Below are 22,713 nucleotides of genomic sequence, written 5' to 3' on the forward strand. Positions count from 1 at the left end.
ATTCTTTTTTATTATTATTTATAAGCTTTTTAATATATAGTGTCATTTGAAGATATTTCGCGGAGGAAACTTTTTAAATAAATTAGGCAGTTTCTTTTGCCCTCCACAGTTGTATTTGGTGACCTAGATTACAATGAAAATATTTAGATATATAACACCGATAATTCTTAATAGATTACTTAGCAAGTCTACGCAAGATACATATAATATTGTATAAGTATAGATGACACAATATAGCACAATTTCGTAATATTTGACATAGTCGCTAATATAAACATTTAATATTCGCTTTATTTTGTATATTTCTATTTTTTTCTTTTTTTTTTTTTGCATCCTTTTATTTTTATCATCCTTTTACACGTAGAATACCGTATAACGACATTGACAATATATATGTATATGTATAAATGTGTATAGATACACAGATATATACACACACATACATTCATTCTTTTGTATCTCGTAGTATTATAGAATATTATAATATATATTGTAATATATCGAATGTCGCAAAATCTGCTCGCGTTCGGTGTGTCACATTTTGTAACATTTCGATCTTCGTCCTTCGATCATTTAATACCGGTGCAATCGAATCTCGTCAAATTGATTGTTAGACGAAATAAAACAATAGCGAAAATAAACACTACTGACAAAAAATTAAAATATGGTTGCGCGAAAAATTAATTTTAAACTTGATATTTCATGCATTTATTACGAAATCGCGTAACAAATTATTTATCAACTCTCACGATACTTTCTCTAGTGAAATTCATAAAATTCTATTTCAACTAAAAAATGCTCTAAACGTTGATAGCCAAATTAACGTTAGATAAACCGAATCCGAAAAATATTGTTCTTATTTCTTGCTTTATATATTCAACTATACAAAACTATATAATGTTCTGTCATCTTTATATCAAATAATTTTTATACCACGTTATAAAAAGAAATATATATAAATTTCTTCTTTATAATAATTTTTTTAGTGAATCATGCGACTTTTGAGAACAAGCTACGTTTGTTCCAATAGAATAGATTTCATTGGTAAAATTTCAATCGATCATAGTTGAAATTTGGCGACCATCTAAAAAGTATTAATCTAAGCGACAAATCAAATTACATGGCCTAGAATCAATTAAAATAATTATAATCAATCGACAGAAATGCACAGAAGGATTTTATGTGGACATAAAAAACTGATTAAAATGTACGATTATTTTCATGAGAAATAATCTATGTTTAAAAGGAAAAAATGAATATTTGTTGAAAACTTCCGGCTTCGTGTCCGTTTTGTTGTAGTTTCCGAGAAAAATCCCTTCTTTCGCGCAATTTCAGTGGGAAGGACGACGATGACGATGATCCTACAAAGTACTTCCAACAACGGTTTTAATTCCACGTTTCTAACGGTATTCTTTTACATCAAATTTCTCTATGGATCAATCTAATACACGTGGTTAGCGACGAAAAGTGCTGCATCTCCTGCGGCGCCACTGACACCACCCGCATATTTCCCAAGCGCTGAGTCGCTGTTAGCCTATTAAAGAACAAAAAAACATAATTTACTTATAATACTGCTTGAACGTGTCCTTCAGAAAAATTTGTAAAATAAAATTTAGAGAGAAAAGGAGATAGTTCGAGGGCATTTCTGCACAAATGCTACAAACAAGTTTATGTTATTTTCTCTCAAATATTTCATAAGAATTTTATAATTTTAGAGAATTTAATTGTGCTTGTGTGTGTGTGTGTGTAATATTAATTGTACTAGAATTTCATTAAGTAGAATTAATTAAGATTATTAACAAATTTAAATAAATATTCAACTCGAATAGCTCTTAGGGTATAACCGGATAAGCATATAAAAAGTGCCCCCGGCGAGTTTTCAAATAATACTTGACCTGTCATTTCCTCATTGTAAAAAAAAAATTTCCTCAAGATTTCAGCTCCTTAACTAACTTTATTATTTCCTGAGTTATCGAGAAAATGTCATTTTCAGTTTTTATTTTTCTCTTCTATAAATATTTGAGATGATCCCATATCGATTTTTTTCTCAATACTTATCAATGAAAGACAAAAAAAAAATATTTTTTTATTAATCTCGAATATAAAAATTCGATTTAAAAAAAAGATTGAAAATTACGTTTTTCTTGCTAATTCAGGAAATAATAAAATTAGTTAAGGAATTGAAATTTTTTGTTGATAAATGTTCAAAAAAAATCGATACGGAATTATCTTAAATATTTACAGAAAAAAAAAATAAAAACTGAAAATGAACGTTTCTCTTGTTAACTCAGGAGATAGTAGAGTTAAGGAGCTGAAATTTTGAGAAAAATTTTTTTTTTACAGTAAGGATATGACAGGCTAAATGTTATTTGAAAACTCGTGAGGGGCACTTTTAGTATGCTTATTCGACTATAGCCTTTTGTACAATTAAGATTTTCTCCTCTCTTTCTTTCTCTCTTTTCCAGTCTATGTATAATTTATAAAACTTATTTATACCTTTTTCATGAAAATAAAGAAGAGCATATATACACACATTGCAAGTAATACACACATACACATACACATACACATACACATACAAATACATAAATAAATAAATAATTTTATCAACTACATCGACAAAAAATAATATCAACATAATATTATTATATTACGAGAGAGTTTTGAGAAATATTGTAGATTAGTTACGTATTATAAGGAGAATAACAGTTAAACTATTTATTACAACAAATGTATAGAATAGAGAATAAAGATTGCAAGAAAAGCCAACAATCAAGATTGAGATTTATTAAACTTACCACCACAAAAAATGTAAAAAAAATAAATTTTTTTTAGTAATTGATAGATTTAGTGTAGTCGACAAAGAGCTTTATGTCAGCGGCTCTGCTAGAAATGCTGCCAGCGATGTATTTGCCTTGGCAAGCTGCAGCGTTTGCCTAAACAAGCATACAGTGCATAAACATGCAAAGTAAGTGCGTGCTGTTCAAGTACGACTAAATTGATTAAAAATTACAATTACAGAATACTACGAGATTTTTTCTAAAAGAAAACTGCTTGTGTTAAACATATGTATAAGAAGTGTATAGGAACAATAGCAAAAAGTTAATCATATAATAGAACAAAAGTAATTTAACATAAAAACAGAATTATTTTAAAAAGTAAGACACAGCTATTGAAAAAGCAAACAGTTAGAGACAGCTATATACATATATTAGATGCAGAGAGTAAATGGATAAATAAAAGGTAACTAAAAGATACATAAATCTAAAATCTAAAATATAAATAGAACAATTAACAAGTAGAGCACTTAAATTTACACATGCAATCTAATTATAAATACTATCTTAACTCTCAATTACTGTAGTAGAGATAAATTATATACAAATATTTAATAATCGAAAAGAATAAAAAGTTTTTTAGTTAATTTCAACATTTTCAAAAAAATAAATTTTTGGTTTTCTAATGTTTTCTAATTTCCGTTAATATTAGTTATAATATTATATATATTATTTGTTTATCACACAAAATCAAATTGGTTTCACGATAAAATAATGATGTTTAAAAATAACAGTATAGTAACTGAGAGTTGTAATTAAATATGGATCTTTAAATAACGTCTCGATAAACAAGAAACTGCCTGACGTTTTATCGTGGGTCCATCACCATTTACCTTTGCCCTCTTAAGTAACTCCTGCTGGCCGGCAGCGACCTGATCGGGCTTGCCTTGCCAAGCGCGAAGTACGGAAGCCTGAAGAGCGCGTCCGTAGCTAAAGGTCAACGCCCAAGGTTTCTTTGCCGGGTACTTATTGATGGCGTCCAGATTAACCGATGCCTCCTCCTCGGATTGACCACCGCTGAGGAAGGTGATGCCAGGTACCGCTGGTGGTACAGTGCGCATAAACGCCGTCACCGTAGCAGCGGCGATTTGATGGGGAGTTGCTCTCGTCGGGCAACTCTGACCCGGCGTCACCATGTTGGGCTTGAGCAGCGTTCCCTCGAGATATACATGGTGATCTGAGAGTGCCTGAAAATAAAAATGGGTATTACTAAAACTTACTAATTATAAGTATAATGAGTTGTCATTTTTTTTTAAACGTTGATCACGATTTTTCAACAAATTCATAGTGTATAAGACTCGTAAAATAATGGCCTTGGAACCTTGGAAAAATTTCAAAAGATTATTAGATATCTCACGTAATAAAAGTTTCTCGATTTAAAATCAAGCTTTATTAATATATAGAAAATAATAATGATCTGGGAGACGCAAGCTTCTTGAAATTTTTTTCTTCCAAATAGTAATGTAAAAAGCACCTTGTAAACAGCCGCAAGGACCTCTTCCGTGACCTTTTGGCAACGGGCGATGTCATGGTCACCGTCCGGAAGGATCTCAGGCTCCACAATCGGTACGATCCTAGCGCTCTGACAGATGGATGCGTAGCGGGCCAGCACATTCGCGTTCTCCAGGATGGCAAGTTTGCTCGGCGTATTCTTCGTGATCTTCAACACGCATCGCCACTTGGCAAAGTGGCAGCCGTCCTTCTTGTATTGAATGCAACGTGCTTGGAGGTCATCGAGACCCTGGGTTGTGTATTCCTCATCTGTGCCGAATAGCGGAACGATACCTGTGTCGACCTTGATGCCGGGGATGATGTTGCGCTGCTTCAGAAGCTCGACGAACGGTGTGCCGTCGTCGGCCTTTTGATAGAGGGTCTCGTGGAAGAGGATCACTCCGGAGATGTGCTGTCCGATGACATCCTGAGGAGAAACAAGGTACTTATTATGAACATGATGTTTCCGCCCGAACAAAAACTAAACAAATTCTTTCAGATGAATTCAATAGTTTATATATATATATATTATATAAAAGTTAAATATTCTCTGTCTCATTGAAAGCAGCACTATTTTGTGCAAATTCTGAAAGACTAATCATGAATCGGACCTTTGTTGTAGTGAAAAGAAGTTGCCTATAAGCCTTGCGGTTCTGCTCGGTGTTCTCAACGTTGATACTCTGAAGACGTTTACCAATCGTCGAGGTCGACTCATCAGCGGCCAGAATACCCCTGCCAGGTTCTACAATCTGTTGGGCGATCGCGCGTAGCTCCTCCGCCAGCTCCGGTTCGAGCTTACTGTATTTTTCTGCGACCATTTTCTGTAACGCACAAATAAGCGCTCTATTAGCTAATCGCATATAACATGTGGCGATCAGAGAAATTATTCTTAACAATAATCCTGATGATATCGATCAATTGTCGTCTTGGTGAATCAGGGAATGATTAAAAATGATGTTAGCAAAGTTCTAACTCAGACTATAATGAATAATAACTATTATTCCTTCTCCAATATAGGTAGAAAAAAATGATAATTATGCAATTACACACTGATGCCTTAAAATTGTCAATTATCGAGTCGAGAAGGAATCATATTATCATATGATTTATTTATTATTATTTATTACGCTCGACGATTCGTAGCGTGCTTTTTTATCGGATATTAATGAGTATGCGTCGATTAATGAAAGAGATGTGTGAAGCAACGCTTTTAATATTACTTTTATATATTAGATAAAGTCGAAAAATAATAAGAATAAAAATATATTAATCCCAATGCCTATGTCAACTCACACGGGAGTAACATTAATATATATCTCTTCTATTTCTCCCTCGAGGACCTAACTGAGTGATCGAAGAAGCGCCAACTCCGTCGTGGCTCCGTCATTGAGCATGAGACGGATGAATGCGTAGCGTTTCGACTCATCTCATTGTCAGATGCGTATTTATACACGGAAGAATGATGATGATAAGCATGACAATGATGATGGTAAACGCGGCATATTTACGCTGACAATGTAATGGTTTTGCAAAAAAATTGTTGTAATATTAATGTGTAAGAATGATCGTCATGATTACGTACTGTTGTTGAACGCACCGCTTCCAGGTGGTTTTGTTTGGCGTTTTGCGTTGTTCTCGCGCGAACAAGAACGGCAAATGCAACAGCGAGCAATTGAACGTATCTTTATAACGAATCAAACACCGATACGACGAGAGAAAGAGAGACCGGGAGTAAACTAAGAGAGAGAGAGAGAGAGAGAGAGAGTTGATAGAGAAGATAAACGCGCCGTCGACGGGGACGACGACGTGCCGCGACGCGCCTACTATGGGGTAGCGAACCCCCGCGCGGCTTGATATTTCCTTATTCGACTACATCTCGTCGCGTCGCGTTTCTCGAGCGAACGAATCCGCGAGCGCGTCTCGTACGGCTGCGACTCGCCGACTGTCCTGTCTGCCGTTTTATCCTGGTGATACATGCAATGCATTCCATCCCCGCTCGCCGACGCGGACGAGAAAGGGGAAAGGGGGTGGCGAATGGGTGGGTGTACCTGGCTGCAATGCACCGCAGCAGTCGTGCACTGCAAGACAGGGGGAATCGAAGAAAGACGAGGACGAGAAGGGGTGGCGTGTCCTGCACCGCCGCGCCGTGCTGACACGAGGGTGAGAGGGTGAGAGAGAACGGGCTAGAGCCGCAATGCAGCACGCGCAGACGTCCTCGGTGCGCGCGCGCTCTCTCCCTGTGAGAGTACCCCCTGCATTCACCCTGAATTTACCCATATGACCTGAAACGCCACCGGTGGCATTAGCCAATCTCTTTCACTAGCGCATACGTATTCTCTCGATATCGGTATCGGTATCGGTAGTTTGTTTTGTCTATAAGTTAGCTGACCTTTGCTTCGTTTAATCTAAAAAGAGATTTCCGCCTTGGTGAGAATGTGATTAAACTGATAATAATAGAGAGTATAAATGAAAAATAATTCAATATTATAGTTGTTTAACCCTTTCAGTGCGGATGATACACATATGCGTCATGATTGGGCTCCCAGTGTGGTTGACGTATACATATGCGTCATGAATAAAATTGTATTTTAAATATTTTCTAGGATGATAAAATATTTTATCAACCGTGGAGGTTGATAACAATAACAATCAATGCTTATTCACTATTTTGAATTTGAACTGACTGCTTGAAAAATTCGATAACAACTTTTTATACAATGACCTAAAAATTCAATTTTTTCCATATTTTTATCTCTCTTTATCCGTCATATTCAATTTACTATCATTCTTAATTTTGAAAATTTGATAAATTCTTATTCAGCATCGAAAAAACCACAAGATATCATTATTTCATTTTTTACACTTTTATTTCCACTTTTTTGACTATCATATTAAATCTGTCATTTTAAATTTTGAAAATTTGATAACAACTTTTAGTATGAAAACTATAATATGCATTATTTTGTGAAACAATTTATCCTACACATTTCTGATTCACTTTGATAAATAGTCTTCAACACTGAAAAGGTTAAAAAGATTAAAGTTTAATGTAAAAATTTTTCTGAAGAAATAGAGCGGAAAGTTAGTGTATTAAATTTAACTTTTTTAAATTAAATTTAAATTCTTTAAAATCAATCTTGTCAAGCTTTGTAAAAAATGATACTATTGTTAAACTACAATCATTTAATTTTTAGGTGGCGAATTGATGGTGCCTGAAAAGTATGAAAGAAGAGTATCATTGAGTAAAGAGTAAAGATAAGTAACAATAAACAATAATGACTAATAATACAGCATTACGACAAGGGTTGCTATGAAATGGTGAGCTAAAATTGCGAGAATTTAATTCTTTATTTATACATTTAATTATATTTTTATACGTGATCATTAAATAAAAATCCACGCAAAAAATATTTTGCGCACTGTAAATATGATGCAATTAATGTTTTAAGATTTAATCAAAAAAATTGCATGCTATTTTACACATTTAACTATATTTATTTGCCAATGTGTTGGAGTAATTTCGAGGCTTTGTTAAATCTTGGGATGTTATTTATATACGTGACGCGAGAGAAAACATTGCTATGCTTGTTCTTGTTGTTTTGAAAAACTTTCTCTGGAGTATAACGTTATCCACGACGGGGTTAAAGATGAAAATTTATGATCACGAAGAAATACGAGGCTGAAGGGAGTGTAGAATACATATCCGATTACCATTGTGACAAGTTGCTATGAAATAGTGAGCTAAAATTGCGAGAATTTATTTCTTTATTTGTACATTTAATTATATTTTTATAGGTGATCATTAAATAAAAATTCATGCAAAAAATATTTTGCGCACTGCAAATATCATGCAATTAATGTGTTTTAAGATTTAACCAAAAATTTTCTTTTTCTAATTAACTGAATTAATCGTAAATTTAAAGAATCATGATTTTCGTAGGTATGCAATTAAACATTTTTTACGCAAAATACAGTTTTGATAAAATAAATGTATGTACATTAGAAAGCATTGAGAAATTATAAACCATTTGCCGCACTGTAAATATAATGCAATTCATGTCTTTTTAAATTTAACAAAAAATTCTCTTTTTCCTGTTAACAGAATTAATCGCAAGTTTAAAGAGTTATCATTTTTTATAGATGTGCAATCAAACATTTTTTTATTCAAAATGCACTTTCGATAAAATAATGTATGTATATTAAAAAATATCGAAAAATTTATATAAGCAATAATTAATTAAATTAGGAAACAATTACTCAAAAATAAATAAAAACGAATATAATCTATTGTGCGAAAATATTAGCGCAGGTAATCGAATACGAGCTAAATCTTCGGTCACGGTTTTGTACAAGAACGAAAACCCGACGAAAACTGCTATTTTTATCTTTATTGTGCGAGACAATAATAAACTGCTCAAAAATAACTACAGAATTAGATCATAGCATTGAACTCCATGCATAGTAAATGTAATATGTAATAATTACATGTATGTTATGTAATTAATTATATTTTATAATAATTATTTATTTAAACTTAAACTTGTGAATTTATTTACTTAAATTTAAACTTGCGGAAGTTAAGCTCAACTTTGATTTCAAATTAAAAGTTATAATCAATAACAAATTAATTGCACGTGATAACGCGATATGTAATTATTATTTGAAAATTTATTTTCACATAAATTGGTGTTTAAAAGATAATAATAAGTTCATATTGCATACGTTGCACGATCTTGCGTAAATCGCTTTCGTGGCGCAATGCGATGTAAAAGATGCATGCGCATGTCGAATCGAACAAGGATATCTCTGATTGTACTTGCTTAATTATGTATACGCATCATCTTTGCCGCCTCTTACGTTAATAATCATGACTGTGACGTGGGGAGCAACTTTTGGAGACGCGGTTTTATCGCATTATCGACGTATATTATTCCTACGTTTGCTTTCCGAGTCTATTTGATCGGTCAATATAATACGTATGTGTGTGTATGTACACACACATAAGGCTGGCGGAAGAACGCGTTGCGGTTGATCAACGTGGAGGTTTGCGCGAAATACGCTTGCGCCGTATTTCCTAGCTGATTAGAAAAGGTTCAACGTCGGGGAACTCGAATTCCGCACGCATCCACTAGATTCGGAGCACGCAGTGTGTTTATAGAGTTCGCGATGCTGACTTCGTAAATTGACCGATTAGCTAGGTAAGGTTTGCATTAAGCCCCCATTTCTCATTCTTTCTCACGCCATTTATTAGAATCACCTTAGGACTGAAGAAACACATAGTTTTAAGGATTGACAATTAATTTAGGACTATAAGATGCATCAAGAAAAAATTATTTTTGAGCCAAAACGAATGAATTTTGAAATAATTGTGATAGCTTTCTATCTACAAATTCGGTACCGTAACAAATTAACAAAACGGTAAAGGAGTCTCTTTTGACGCACACTCGAACATAAATTGCATCATCAGGGAAAATAAATGTGTATTATAGTGCGACATACAAGTTGGTAACTTGCCAAACATAGCAATTTGCATAGCGACTCGATATATTTAGATCGACAGTATTTTTTTAATGATAATATTACCTCTCTATATGTATATGTGTAAATGTCAGAGTGTCGAAGGAAAGGGTGGAGTGAAAGTGAAAATTGTCAAATAAAACTGCTAAAACTTGAAGTAGTTTATGTTATCGATGTGAAATAGCGACGATTTTTATACAGGCAGCTTATATCTCCTGAAAAATTTGCATTAAAAAGAAAATATGCATCAATTCTTAACTATGTACGAGAATGCACCTAAGTATAATTTGATCTTCTATTTTTCTCAGTAAAAGGAGTTTTCTAATGCTAATACATACTGTAATTATCGAATTTAATACAACATAATATTAAAAATTAAAATTAATATTTTTTTTCTATCTTAATATTTTAAAAAATTATTATAAAATAAAGAAATATATTGGAGAGTAGTCAAAATTTAATTTTGATCATCCGTATTTATAAATTAAAAGAATATACATACATAATACGACACGCTAGTGCAATAACAGTTTGCTTCCAGTTAAGTGCATTCGCGCATGCATACAGATATGCCAATTGTCTTGCCTTAATGCACATACGTGCTAATAATTCGACTTGCACACGACTGTTTGTCATTCGTCAAAATAACTGTCAACATGTTTACACATATCTATAGATATTGGATTGCATAAATGTGTTTGATATTTGTCTAAATAATTTTTATATATTTTATATGTTGAGATTGCATGATGTTAAATTATTTTATTAGAATTTTAAGAATTTTATCAAGATTCTTTTTTATTCTATCATGATTGTTTTGTCGCTGCTCAAGTTTTTAGTTATCGATCGCGTACAATAGAATGTGCGCTCTTCGAGAACCACGTGTTAGTGTGTCACTGTGTACGAAGTACGAAGGTGAACGTGCTCAACTGCATGAGAGGAGACGTTTTCTTCCGGCTCGGATAAATGACGTAACAAATTTGCAGTTTGCTTAATAAAACTCTTTAAAACAGAAATAAATTTTTTCCAACAATTTATATAATGGAATAATAAAAATTACGTTTAATATTAAATTTAATTGATATATGTACATGCATTTTAAATATGTACAATATACTTATCAATTATATATTCCGCATCAAATTCGTAGGAATTAATCAAAAGTTTGAAAGATTGAAACTGGTATACAATTTTGGCGAATTTAAATTTGGCTACAGAGACACATAAAATTCATATATATGTATTTATTAAAGACAATTAGAGTATATTTTATTAGAATATATTTGGATTGTCTATATCATATATATATATATATATATATATGATATAGTAGTATATCATTATGTAGCATTTACATTTTAATTTATGAATAAAATTTTGCACAGTTCGATTTGACCACTATGTTTGACAAGAGATTTGCATATTGCAAAAATGTCTTTCCTGTACGGTCGCACATGATAGATCACGTGACGTGTACAGAAATTCTGAGGTGGAATGATTAGCGACATATTAAGACATATTTCGAGAGAAACGGGACGTAGATGCAAATGGTACACGTCGATTAATCTCGTCAATTAACGAGCGGATGAGAGCCGCACGCGACATTGATGGCGATCAAATGTCAGTCAAGGTCGAAGGTCGTTATAAGATAAAATTGAGCGTAAAATATTAAATATTTTTCTCAAAATAAATTTATAAAAAGATGCGGGACTTTTCCGTGCGATAAAACACGAAGGCTCACCTGCCTGTGGAAATGTGAACCGATTCGTGTGCGAAGATCGTGCGTGTGCCAATCCACGTGAAATTCAGCTGATGGTTGGAGAGCGACTGAGATGGACTACGCGAGTCGTCGGCTTCAAAGTCTTTCTGATTGCGAGTGTATTTGTGACGCGCGTGCGCTTTCGCGCCGTCGTTTATATGGGTACTCAACTCGTATGACTCGTATGGGACGGTCGCGCGATCAGCTGGTCGGCACTTTCCTTTGACCTTAAGCCTGGGGTCAAAAGGGGAAAATGTGTAATTTAATCTTTTTTGCAAGTTCTCTGAAACACATTTGTAATTAAATAATAATAATGATAATAACTCGAGAAACATACGCAACATATAATATGAATCATAAATAGAAGAATCTAAAACAGATAGATATATAACTTACAATCAGAATTCAGTTTCGACCTCCCCAATGAACATTATTTCAAAAGAATTATAAATAATTAACTAATCTCATCACACGACTAAACATAGAGATATATGAACGTGATTAAATTTACAATCAATCAATTAAGACTGTCTTACAATGTTTGGGAAAATTTTCTCAAATGGCACGTGGTTTTGCAGCATAATTGCTTGGTACGTTACTGACGTATACCATGTGGTGAATGAGCCATCTAGGAAAGAGGGCATTGGAGCATCGCTGGGGATGACGACATATCGACCAGTATATGGACAGGCAAGCCCAAGCACAAGAGCTTCGCGCTGAGAACCGCCATTTTAAAGGTCATTCAAGGGCACCTTACTTGACATTCACCGAAACTGACGAGCACATTTTCTAAATACTATTAAAGTTTTGATGCAGTCATTGGTACACACGTTATCGGGACGTGCCTCTCTTTTCGTCAAATATCTTATCACGAGTTGTAAGTCTGGTGATAAAGTGAACTCCAACCTTCTTTGCTTTACAGATTATTTATCAGTGAACTTTGAGCAATATGATTTCTTCGGCTTATTCTCTAATTTGTTTATGTCATATTTATTCAACGTGTTCAAAATTTTTTTTTTTTAAACTTCCAAGTATTTGAAGATGTTGATAGAAGATACCGATAATAATATATGCAATGAGATAAACATGTTTATGCAGTTTTTTATATGAGAGTTTCATGAAGATTTTGAGTCAAAAAGAATATTTTCGTAGACGTCGTTTTAGTGGCATGCGTGTGCAAAATTATTTATCATTATTTATAGTCAAACTTTGCATATATGTACATGTCTCCATAGCACTTGTATAATTTTAGAATCATTGAAGAGAAGATAGTAAAAAATATATATTTTATTATACACATATGTAAGTGTGTTTTTCAATTTTATTAAAGAATATTTTCTCAATAACAGAAAACAGAAAGTGAAAATTTTATTTATTTATCTTAACAAAAAATACGATGCAGAGTAGTTTTATCTTTTATGATTTTTTTAATGTAAAAAATATGCTTGTGTAAAATTTCATAAGTGTGCGCTTTGTGTGTGCGTTTATAATATATATAAATAATATATATAAATAAATCTATCCAATATCTAATTAATTCGATTTCTTGTGATATTCTTACGATGATTGATGTTTTAAGTGCACATGTCATCCGCACATTCCCCGAATTGTAACTTTCCTAAGGACGCTTCGGAGCATAATCTAGCTCTTTCAAGGAAGATAGATTGAGCCTTATTTACTTTCTCCGGATTATTTTTCCAAATTTTTATCGCTGAATTCTATGGCAAAGCAGGTAGAAGGTTTTAGAAAGAACAAATTAAATTTTAATATAAATTTTGTAAAGTACATTTTAACATAAAGTTTATTATAAGATGTTTCAAATTATCTACGCTTTATTTATTAAATAGATTTTTTTTATCGTCTACAACCTTTAATTTCGTCAAAGAATTTATGACGAAAAATGCTATTAAATAAATTTAATTATTAATAGCATCGTGTAAATTTTGATGTACCTGCAAAGCACGTCCGTAACAAAAACTGAGTCTCCACGGTTTCTTATCATCGTGCATATTAATTGTGTTAAGATTTAGCACAGAGTCCTCATCACTTTGTCCACCGCTTAAAAAAAAGATTGCTGGAACTGCTACGGGAACTGTTCTACGTAATGCTTTTAGTGTATATTCAGCGACAATCTGTAACGCATTTTTTTTTTGTAATATTAATTAATATATCAATACAATTCATATATTATTAATTTATTAAGTAATAAAAATTTAACTTACAAAAATTTTATTTTATAAGATTTTACATTTTAGAAGCAATAATTATTAATGAATCATTAATTTATATTTATGATAAAGTATTTTAATTAATTTTATGTGATTGTAAAATATGTTTTAGACAAATATTAAGTAGAAATATATTTTAGAAGAAAAAAAGGTATCACAGTATATGTATTTTATTACATTATGTTCAAAATGTGATACCTGTGGTGTACATTTTGTGGGATTTTGAATTCCCGATAATACCATTGCTGGCTTTAAAATCATCCCTTCGAGATACACATGATGTTCGTTCAGTGTACGGAATAAAATGGACAGCATCTCTTCGTGAACTCTCAGAGCCCGATCTATATCACATTCGCCGATGTTCAATATTTCCGGTTCCACTATGGGAACTATTCGGGCGCTTTGGCAGATGCTGGCATACCTGAATAAGACGAGATACTCGAAAATAAAACCAGTGAAATTACACAACGGGAACTCTATATTGCGTAACGACTGTTTCCCAACTATTTTATGTAATTTCCATGCGTTAATTGTTGCTTTTTTACAATTTTATTAAATTTTGAATTTTTATATCCACGTACAACAAATATTATCGTATCGTAACGTATCTATGAAAAGCATAGGGTTTTATAATACACTTGATAAACAAACTTTATTGCGTAACACAAACGGATGAATTTTTACGAGCTTCTATCAGTCGTATGTAAGTACATGCGAATATTGAAATGATCAGACACCTCGCAAGGACGTTTGCATTGGTGTTCATCACCAGTTGACTGGGACATGTTTCCGAAATTGAAAAAACGCATCTCCACTTGGCGAAATGGCAGCCATCCTTTTTGTAACGAATACAATTCTCGCGTAAATCGTCCAGACCTTGCGTGGTTTTCTCATCTTCGGTACCAAGGAGCGGCACCAGGCCTTTATCGACTTTGATACCGGCCACAACGTTCCTTTGACGCAACAACTCGACAAATTCTACATCTTTCGATGTTTTTTGATAGACCGTTTCGTGATGCAGAATCACACCGCTTATATATCGCGAGAATTGAGCCTGAAACACCCAAAATATATAAGGTTACTAATAAACATATAATAATAAGTGTTGTTTTATACTGTACTAAAACATATAATACAATAAATACATACAATAATAATACAACAAATACAATAATACACTAATACAATAAATACATATAATAAGTATTGTTTTATATTGTAATAAATTGTATATTGATTTAAGAGAGAAATAATTCATAATATTCACTGATATATTTTCCATATATAATTCAAGATAGATGAATGAAAAATATACATAATTCTGGATAATAAACACGGTTTCTTATAAAAAAAAGTTAATTAATTATATAACAAGTTTACATACAAAATAAAAATTAATTATACAACATGTATATTGATAATTAAGATAAAAAAGATAAAAAACTGTTATTTTTATATTTCTATATTTCGATATTGTTTGCAGAGACTAAATTTATCAAATGTGTTAATTTAATTGTTGTACGCTATACTCTTGAATACTACTAATTGTAAGATTGTGGCTATATTTGGGATCTATTACGTTATGCTTTTTCATGCTTTAAAAACTTTATGCCTGTAGTGCCGTTGTATATAGTGACCTTATCCGCGGATAGCAGCATCTCCCGATAAGCACGTCTCGTAACTTCGGTATTTTCTATACCGAGCTCTTGGAATCTCTGATCTAAACTTGCTGGTGACTCGTCACAAGCTAACAGCCCTTTTCCAGGTGCGATGATCGCCTCGATAATCTTTTGTAGTTCCAGACAGGCGGCAGGGTCGAGTTCGGTGTAGTTTGTGGATGATAAAATCTAAACATGTTGCAAAGATTGTATTGATAAAAATTTTTTAATAAACATATTGTAAAGGTCAGTACTGAGCAAAATTTTTTATAATAAAATATGAATTTAGAAATAATAAAATAAATAATGAGAAATAATAAAATAACTGAAGTGGCTCTCTTCAGATTCTGATTGTCTTTAGATTCCAATTTAATTCTATTTAGCATATTTTTTGGATCTTAACAAGAGTTAAAATACATGTTGGAAGATGTATTAAACTAGAGATAATTTTTTTCATAAACTCTCTCTCTCTCTCTCTCTCTCTCTCACACATACACACACACACACACGTGTATGATTGATGTCAAATATTTAAATATATCGAAAAATATACATATTTAATTTCGATAGCTGTTAACATATGCATGAAATTTATTGATATTAACCTAATGACACATCTTACTGTTGATTACTGATATTTGCTAGATATCGTATAAAGGGTAGAACAATATTCGATATGAATATGCTGATTATAAAGTTGTCTTACGAAATAAAATTAAATCACGATAGCAAAGTTACATTTTATGTTTGTCTCGTTTTATTCCACGATTGCATTTATATTCAAAAAGAAGAAGCTTTGCTCTTATTTGTGATTAATTATTTTTTAGCTAAAATAAATCAATTTTTTAGATATATAATCTAATTATTTTTATACATTAATAAGAAAATATCTTCTTTACATTAATTGCTGAATATTTGTAAATAATAATATAATAATGTTCTCTTTTCTATATTGTCATATATAATGCATAATAATTAACACTAAAGCAGTGATATACATATATGATAATTATAATAAAACGTAAAGGTTACTTTCTCTTTGCAGCAACATTTTGGTCCCAATTGCATCATTTTCCGTTAGAACACATATATGATATATTTTTTAATTTGTACAATGAATGTATTACGTCATTTACTTATTAACATGTGTGTTTGTATAAATAATTACTAAAAAATTTTCATTAAATATATTCACAGAAAGACTTGAAATATGTATTTATGCGGCTTTGACAATCAATATTTTTTAAAAATCGAAACGGACGACAAAATCGAAAGTATATTCCAGATAGTACATGATATATGATTTATAATAAATATTTATAAATAATTTTACCATTTATTTTTTTAAATATTATATAAATATTTTCTATATATTTTATATACATTATGAGAAAAAATCATTAAAAAATTAAATATTTGTAATAATGTTTGGTAAATATTTTTATATAATGTGGGATATTTATGATAAATCTTTATGATCTGTTCAATCTAAGATTACAAAAATTTCATATACAAGACGTCTCGGATTTTAACTTCTAGAGTGTATTCTAAAGATCATTCTAAGCAAAAAAAGTTTATATACACTATAAATTAATTCGACTCATTGTCAGTTAAGGAATAATTTAATCCTTGTCACACAGTAACGCAAAGTTTTGACGACAGTTCTGATCCTCGACTCCGTTTCTCTCAAAGTAAAACTAGTAAAAGTTTTTATTAGAGATAGAGTTTTTATTAGAGATAATGTGTTACTCCAAATATTTATTTGACATTAAAATATGGCATTTGGGTAGTGCTAAGGCTACTGCACACATAGTTACCTATACATTTATTGTTGTTATTACTACTTTCTGGATATATTTAATAGCTATTATTTCAAAGTGTTAAGTAGTTATATTATTTTAAAAATATGACTCGATTTAGTTTTAAATATAATAATATTACGTTTAAATTTTTTAACAAATAATAGTTGAACCGATTGCTCTTTTATTATTCCCGAATCAACAATTGCTTTTAAAATTAATATTTTTTGTAATATTCATAAAAAAATATTTACAAAAAACGTACAATTAATTTTTCATTACAAATATATATATTTTTAATAGTTTTCTATCACGATATCCAACATAAAAAGATTGCTTCTTATTTATTTTTTATTGTTTTATAATTATTTTGATTTATTACATTTTTTATTGAAAATTTTGGATATATAAGTTTTGACGTCGTGACCTATCGTCACCACCGCTAATTATGGCTCAATAACTAATATACGCACAACGATGGGAATATTCAAAATAAAAGAAAAGGTTTATTATTTGTAAATTTTTATATCGCAAAAAAAATTTAACCAATATTTTCTATTGATTTTTTAAGCAAAATATAATTGTTGTATATTTTATTAATATATTTACTTTATTGCTGCATTATGAAATTAATTTTTTATGATATATATTCACAAAAAACAAATTTTTTCTTTGAAAAATATTACTTCAATGTTTTGATTATACTCTGTAATGTAAACAATAATAAATGTTATTATATGAATATTCCCGCCGCTGGCTGCTGAATTCTAATGGTATGTCAATACAGAGACAGAGAGGCTTCTCTCTGATATAGAGATGACAATGCCATATATCACTTATAAAATAATTAATTCAATTTGAAAATTGCAATTATGCATTAAAGTAATATAAATTAAAAAGTGAATTTTTATGGTCATATTTTCGTCATTTTGGCGTCATTTGACGTTAACTTTGACATATTAACGTGACTTTATCTGTTCTACTTGAGAAAACAGTTGCTCCTTATATTTCTTTTTATTATTACTTTAATAATTGTATTTTTTTAAATTAAAAATTAATAAATTAATCATTTTATAATTTCTATAGTTGCAAAAAACTATTATATATTAGAAATACTAATATATAATATTTCTTGTAAATATTTCAAGAAATGTTAATTTTAAAAAGAAAATAATTGCTATTGTTTATTAAAAAATTTAAATTTTCAGGGCCAGTTAATTTTCATGTAAATTGTATCGCGGAAGATAATAAGTTATGTATCATCAGAGATTGTGATATTACTAGTAATTGGTAATACAGATATATAAACTTATCGACGTCAAAAAATGTATCGTATTGGTATCTTGTTTGCCCGCTCGCGTTCGCAGTTCGCATACCGTAATCGTAACGTATATCGTAAGAAATTCGATACGAGAAGCATTTCTTGTGTGCGCTGTTCTGAATTTTCGAAAAACGACGACCAACGAAGACGAAATAAAAGTGATTGAAAGTTGATGAAACGAGTAAATGCCTAGCGTGTTTTTACAAACTCTTAATTTCTCCAGTCGACAAATTGGAGGGAGCAAGAATATCATTGGACGCGACAATCTTGTATGATGAAACGTCGATGATTATGATCGACGGAAAGAAAGAAAGCGAGACTTAGGTTATACTTCCTTAACGGCATTGTAGTAAGTAGATAAACATTTTATAAAAACATTGAAATTCTTCACGAAAGCTAATTCTGTCATTTGTGTCTGAGGATGTGTCTTTTTTTTTAAATAAACAGTTGTTTTATTGTAAATAATAAATATGATATTGCTACAGAAAATGCAGTAATTTTATAGATTTTTATAGATTTAATCATGTAAGACTTAATTATGCGAAATTATCTCAATATATTTGATTGTATCAAATCAGCATTAAACAAGGTCTTTTTTTGTTGAAAGGTTCTTTCAATGATGAATAATCCAGAGAAACCTGTTGCGCTGATAGATTCATCTATCAAAGCAGTAAAAGGTAAATTGAAGAGACGATCAGCTTCTTCTTCCAGTAATAACTCTGAGAAAAATAAGAAGAGACGGAACATATGTAGTAAGGACAAGAGGAGGAAGTCCAAGCATAGAAGTAGTTCCAATAGTTCCAGTTCTTCTAGCGCTTCGAGCCTTGAGAGAAATGTACATAAAGAGAGAAAGGACAAAGATGAGGATATAGAGCACAAAACTAAGAGATATGAAAATGGTATGGATTCACAGAGAAGAAGAGGCAAGTACAGTAACGATCAAAGATGGTATAACAAGAGACGATATAACAATCATGTACCATATAATCAAAAAGATTATGGTTATTTTAATTCACGCCCTTACAGACGTCAGAATTATTATGATAGAAATAGAAGGGATGCATATAACAATTATCCTTATAATAGACACAATAACAGAAATTATGAAAGAACATCTAGTTATGGCAGATCAAGATTACAAGATTATTATAAAAATACTGGTAGAAATGAAAGTAGTCACTCTGTGCGAGAAGACAGTTCAAAAGAGCGAACAAATCAATCTCGAACAACCTTGATGATGGATAGGCTCGATTCGACAAAAGATAACGTGGAAATAACTGAACAAGTGAAAGAAAGAGAGAAGAAAAGAAGAATTTCTCAAGACAAGACTCAGCCAAGTCGCAAAAAATTGAAAAGAAAGAGATCTTTATCTACTTCTAGCTCTTCCAGTGTCAGTAGTAGTAGCAGTAGTAGTAGCAACACTAGTAGCAGCAGCTCGAGTAGTAGCAATAGCAGCAGTAATACTGACAGTAGTAGCAGCAGCACTACTGATAGTTCAGAAGATGAAAGGAAGCAGAAGAAAGCTAAGAAGAAGGCTAAAAAATTAAAGAAAGCTATGAAAAAACAAAAGAAGAAACGAATGAAGAAGAAATTAAAGAAGAAGCTAAAAAAATCTTCATCTAAGAAAAAGGGACATAGTAAGAAGAAATCTAAAGAAAACAAAGAGGTTCAGGGATCCAGTAAAAAGGAGAATACAAAGGAAGTTGTACCCGAAGTAATGGAAAAAGCAAAGGCTATGGCGCCTATGACAAAAGAAGAATGGGAAAAGAGGCAGAATATGATTCGTAGAATTTATGATGAAGAAACAGGAAGATACAGGCGAGTGTAAAGTAATAAAACAACGATAATGAAACTAATATATACAAAACTTTTACATGTATTTTTGCTCTCGCTCTCTAACATCATTTCTCTTACGTTTTGTATATGGCTAATTAAAATAATTTTTATTTTTTATAAAGATTGATCAAAGGCGACGGAGAAGTTTTGGAAGAAATTGTTAGCCGAGAACGTCATAAGGAAATTAACAAACAAGCAACCAAAGGTGACGGCGAGTTCTTTCAAGCACACTTGAAGATGAAGGCTCTGTGAGGTATTTTTTATGTAATTAATCATAATTGGAATTTTTACTTAAGTTATATATATATGTATATATAACTTATCTTTGTCTCATACAGTGATATTACAATGTGTTTGTACTGTATTGGCGTTCTAAATGCATTTATCTGAGAATATACATATTATAATTCACACGCAGGAAAAATAAGATTAAATTTAGGTTTTTTTTTATAACATACACATGGCTATTATAGAATGTTATGATATATTGAAAGTAAAAATAAAAAACTATTATATATGACTCAAATTTCTTTCTCGTTACATCTCGAGATAGAAATAAAAATTGTATTTTAGTTTATTCACATATGCAAAGAAATAATTATATTAAAATAAAATATTTTAAATAAATTTCAATTATATATATACATGTAGGTTTGCGTGCGCGAATAGCATTATACTTGAAGATAAATGTTCGCTTGTTAATAATTTTTTTGTTATTTGGTAATGATATAATACATCGTTAATATTCTTTTGGTTATGATGATAACGATTCAAACTATAAACTGTTTCTTTGTAGATAAATTAAATGATTTGTTTCCTAATCATTATGCACAATGTTGCTTGTAGTCTAATATATAATTGCTTCTTAAAGTGAACTCAAATCATTTCTAATCTGACAATTACAGTGGAAATTTATAGAGTAAGAGACACACATTTCTTCAATTTAAATTTTCATTCGATCTTCCAATTTTCAATATTCAATTGATATTTTGTTTTTTTATTTTTTATAAGCAAATCTTAATTTTCTTGACGGGAAATTCTAATAATTCTGAATTTGTATAATTTAAAATTACAATGACGATACAATTAAATTGACGATAATTATTTGTAACTATAATATATTCTGTTTTTTTATTAGCATAATTTTATATGAGAAATCATCACTTAATATAAAAAAATATATAAATTCTCATTTTTTTTACTAACTTGACAGGTTGTATTTGAGTAGCATCTTTCAGCTTATGTTAGTCTTTTTAGGCAGGTTACAAGAGATGTAGAGACATATAAATAAAATCATATTATATCATATTAAAATTACATTTTTTTTCGCTTAACTTTTGGCTTCGTTTACTTTATAGTAATGTTTTAGCTTATATTTTATACTGATAATGTCTTTTTCTAATCTTCGCATTCCTCTGCGGATGCTATAATTTTCTTATCACATTATTATCGATATCCCTGATCAATTCTAGACAGCACATGTCCCAAAAATGATTTTAAAAGAATCGTTTTTTAGATGTTTTATTTTTAAGATATTTTATCTTTAAAATGTTTTTTAGCTCTTTTGTGTATTATCTGATACTTTTATTCTTCTAAATTTCCATCTTATCCGAAATACTCTCATTATTTTCCTGGCGATTTAATTTTAATAATTTTAATAATCGAGAGAAAAAATATGTAGTTATGACATGTGACATTTTGCTCTTTTTCATTCTTGTAAAAAAAATTATCCGGATTTTTTTAATTAGGGTAATTTTAACGCGCAAACTTTTGGAAAATTTTGAAAAGCAAAATACTGTTTAATGAATGCATATCACGCATTGGAATTGTAATAGATTCGTTCACTACGCGAGAGATACGCATACCAGTAGAAGACATTGATGGCTAGGAAAAATAGGGGAAATACCACGCGACTAGCACGGTCGATCTTTGATACCGAGTTATATCTGGGTGTTCTCCGGTGGCGTCTTCTAGAGGAGGACAATGTTGTTCGCCTGGAAGATAGCAAGGGCGGCGGGGGTGGCGGCGGAGGCCGCGGTGGACGTGGCGTCTGCTGTGAGGATGGACTACAGGTCATGCAAGATATCTGCCAGTGACCAGCCACCGTAGGATCTTTATCAGGATGTATCGAGATCGCCGATAACGGTATCACTTCTATTATACTGTCGCCGTTTATCGTAAAATTGTCACGCTTATCGTGTCTTCGTGGACCAGAACTTTTCCGACGTGTCTGAAATAATTTTCGTGCCAGCGCATCGAGGTATTAT

At 31.3% G+C, this 22,713-nt stretch overlaps 4 protein-coding genes across 13 annotated transcripts in view; 1 reads left to right on the plus strand and 3 right to left on the minus strand.

Annotated features, from left to right (window-relative positions):
- Positions 1-100: 100 nt before the first annotated feature.
- On the minus strand, positions 101-11,745 carry Ald1 (fructose-bisphosphate aldolase). Of its 4 annotated transcripts, none has more exons than XM_072902465.1 (6): positions 11,587-11,745; positions 4,940-5,149; positions 4,312-4,755; positions 3,671-4,024; positions 2,799-2,936; positions 101-1,534 (listed from the first exon to the last, which is right to left on the minus strand). In XM_072902465.1, exons 2-5 carry the CDS (start codon positions 5,144-5,146, stop codon positions 2,832-2,834), a joined length of 1,110 nt encoding a protein of 369 aa, XP_072758566.1. In that variant the 5' UTR covers positions 5,147-5,149; positions 11,587-11,745; the 3' UTR covers positions 101-1,534; positions 2,799-2,831. The 4 variants fall into 4 exon arrangements, with proteins under 4 accessions (XP_072758566.1, XP_072758576.1, XP_072758587.1 ...); XM_072902475.1 differs by having other exon boundaries at positions 11,591-11,744; XM_072902486.1 differs by lacking the exon at positions 11,587-11,745 and adding an exon at positions 5,911-6,259.
- Positions 9,198-22,506, plus strand: LOC140671208 (uncharacterized). Of its 3 annotated transcripts, none has more exons than XM_072902417.1 (7): positions 9,198-9,526; positions 12,183-12,481; positions 15,629-15,736; positions 18,498-18,959; positions 19,218-20,428; positions 20,569-20,699; positions 22,421-22,506. In XM_072902417.1, exons 5-6 carry the CDS (start codon positions 19,227-19,229, stop codon positions 20,696-20,698), a joined length of 1,332 nt encoding a protein of 443 aa, XP_072758518.1. In that variant the 5' UTR covers positions 9,198-9,526; positions 12,183-12,481; positions 15,629-15,736; positions 18,498-18,959; positions 19,218-19,226; the 3' UTR covers position 20,699; positions 22,421-22,506. The 3 variants fall into 3 exon arrangements, with proteins under 3 accessions (XP_072758518.1, XP_072758502.1, XP_072758512.1); XM_072902401.1 differs by lacking the exon at positions 22,421-22,506 and adding an exon at positions 22,282-22,419 and having other exon boundaries at positions 9,199-9,526; XM_072902411.1 differs by lacking the exons at positions 9,198-9,526; positions 12,183-12,481; positions 15,629-15,736; positions 22,421-22,506 and having other exon boundaries at positions 20,569-20,946.
- Positions 13,003-16,228, minus strand: LOC140671309 (fructose-bisphosphate aldolase-like). Its single transcript, XM_072902570.1, has 6 exons — positions 16,197-16,228; positions 15,470-15,679; positions 14,570-14,886; positions 14,031-14,253; positions 13,557-13,736; positions 13,003-13,322 (listed from the first exon to the last, which is right to left on the minus strand). The coding sequence occupies exons 2-6, from the start codon at positions 15,488-15,490 to the stop codon at positions 13,179-13,181; spliced, it is 885 nt and encodes a 294-aa protein (XP_072758671.1). The 5' UTR covers positions 15,491-15,679; positions 16,197-16,228; the 3' UTR covers positions 13,003-13,178.
- Positions 21,994-22,713, minus strand: part of Grd (GABA-gated ion channel) — a 38,411-nt gene continuing 37,691 nt past the window's right edge. For all 5 annotated transcript variants that reach the window (XM_072902350.1, XM_072902367.1, XM_072902359.1 and 2 more), the window contains one exon: positions 21,994-22,676. In XM_072902350.1, the coding sequence (XP_072758451.1) occupies positions 22,260-22,676 (417 nt within the window). In that variant the 3' untranslated portion in view covers positions 21,994-22,259. The remainder of the gene's footprint in view (positions 22,677-22,713) is intronic.

This window comes from Anoplolepis gracilipes, chromosome 1 (assembly GCF_047496725.1).
Source record: "Anoplolepis gracilipes chromosome 1, ASM4749672v1, whole genome shotgun sequence".
NCBI lineage: Eukaryota > Metazoa > Arthropoda > Insecta > Hymenoptera > Formicidae > Anoplolepis > Anoplolepis gracilipes.

Coding starts and splice junctions, on each gene's coding strand:
- Ald1 (XM_072902465.1), bottom strand. CDS start 5,146: ATGGTCGCAGAAAAATACAGTAAGCTCGAACCGGAGCTGGCGGAGGAG. Junction 4,756..4,939: donor TTCTTTTCACTACAACAAAG/GTCCGATTCATG, acceptor GTTTCTCCTCAG/GATGTCATCGGACAGCACAT. Junction 2,937..3,670: donor AGTTACTTAAGAGGGCAAAG/GTAAATGGTGAT, acceptor ATGCTTGTTTAG/GCAAACGCTGCAGCTTGCCA.
- LOC140671309 (XM_072902570.1), bottom strand. CDS start 15,490: ATGCTGCTATCCGCGGATAAG. Junction 14,254..14,569: donor AATGCAAACGTCCTTGCGAG/GTGTCTGATCAT, acceptor CGTCTTATTCAG/GTATGCCAGCATCTGCCAAA. Junction 13,737..14,030: donor CCACAAAATGTACACCACAG/GTATCACATTTT, acceptor AATGCGTTACAG/ATTGTCGCTGAATATACACT.
- LOC140671208 (XM_072902417.1), top strand. CDS start 19,227: ATGATGAATAATCCAGAGAAACCTGTTGCGCTGATAGATTCATCTATC. Junction 20,429..20,568: donor GAAGAAACAGGAAGATACAG/GCGAGTGTAAAG, acceptor TTTTTTATAAAG/ATTGATCAAAGGCGACGGAG.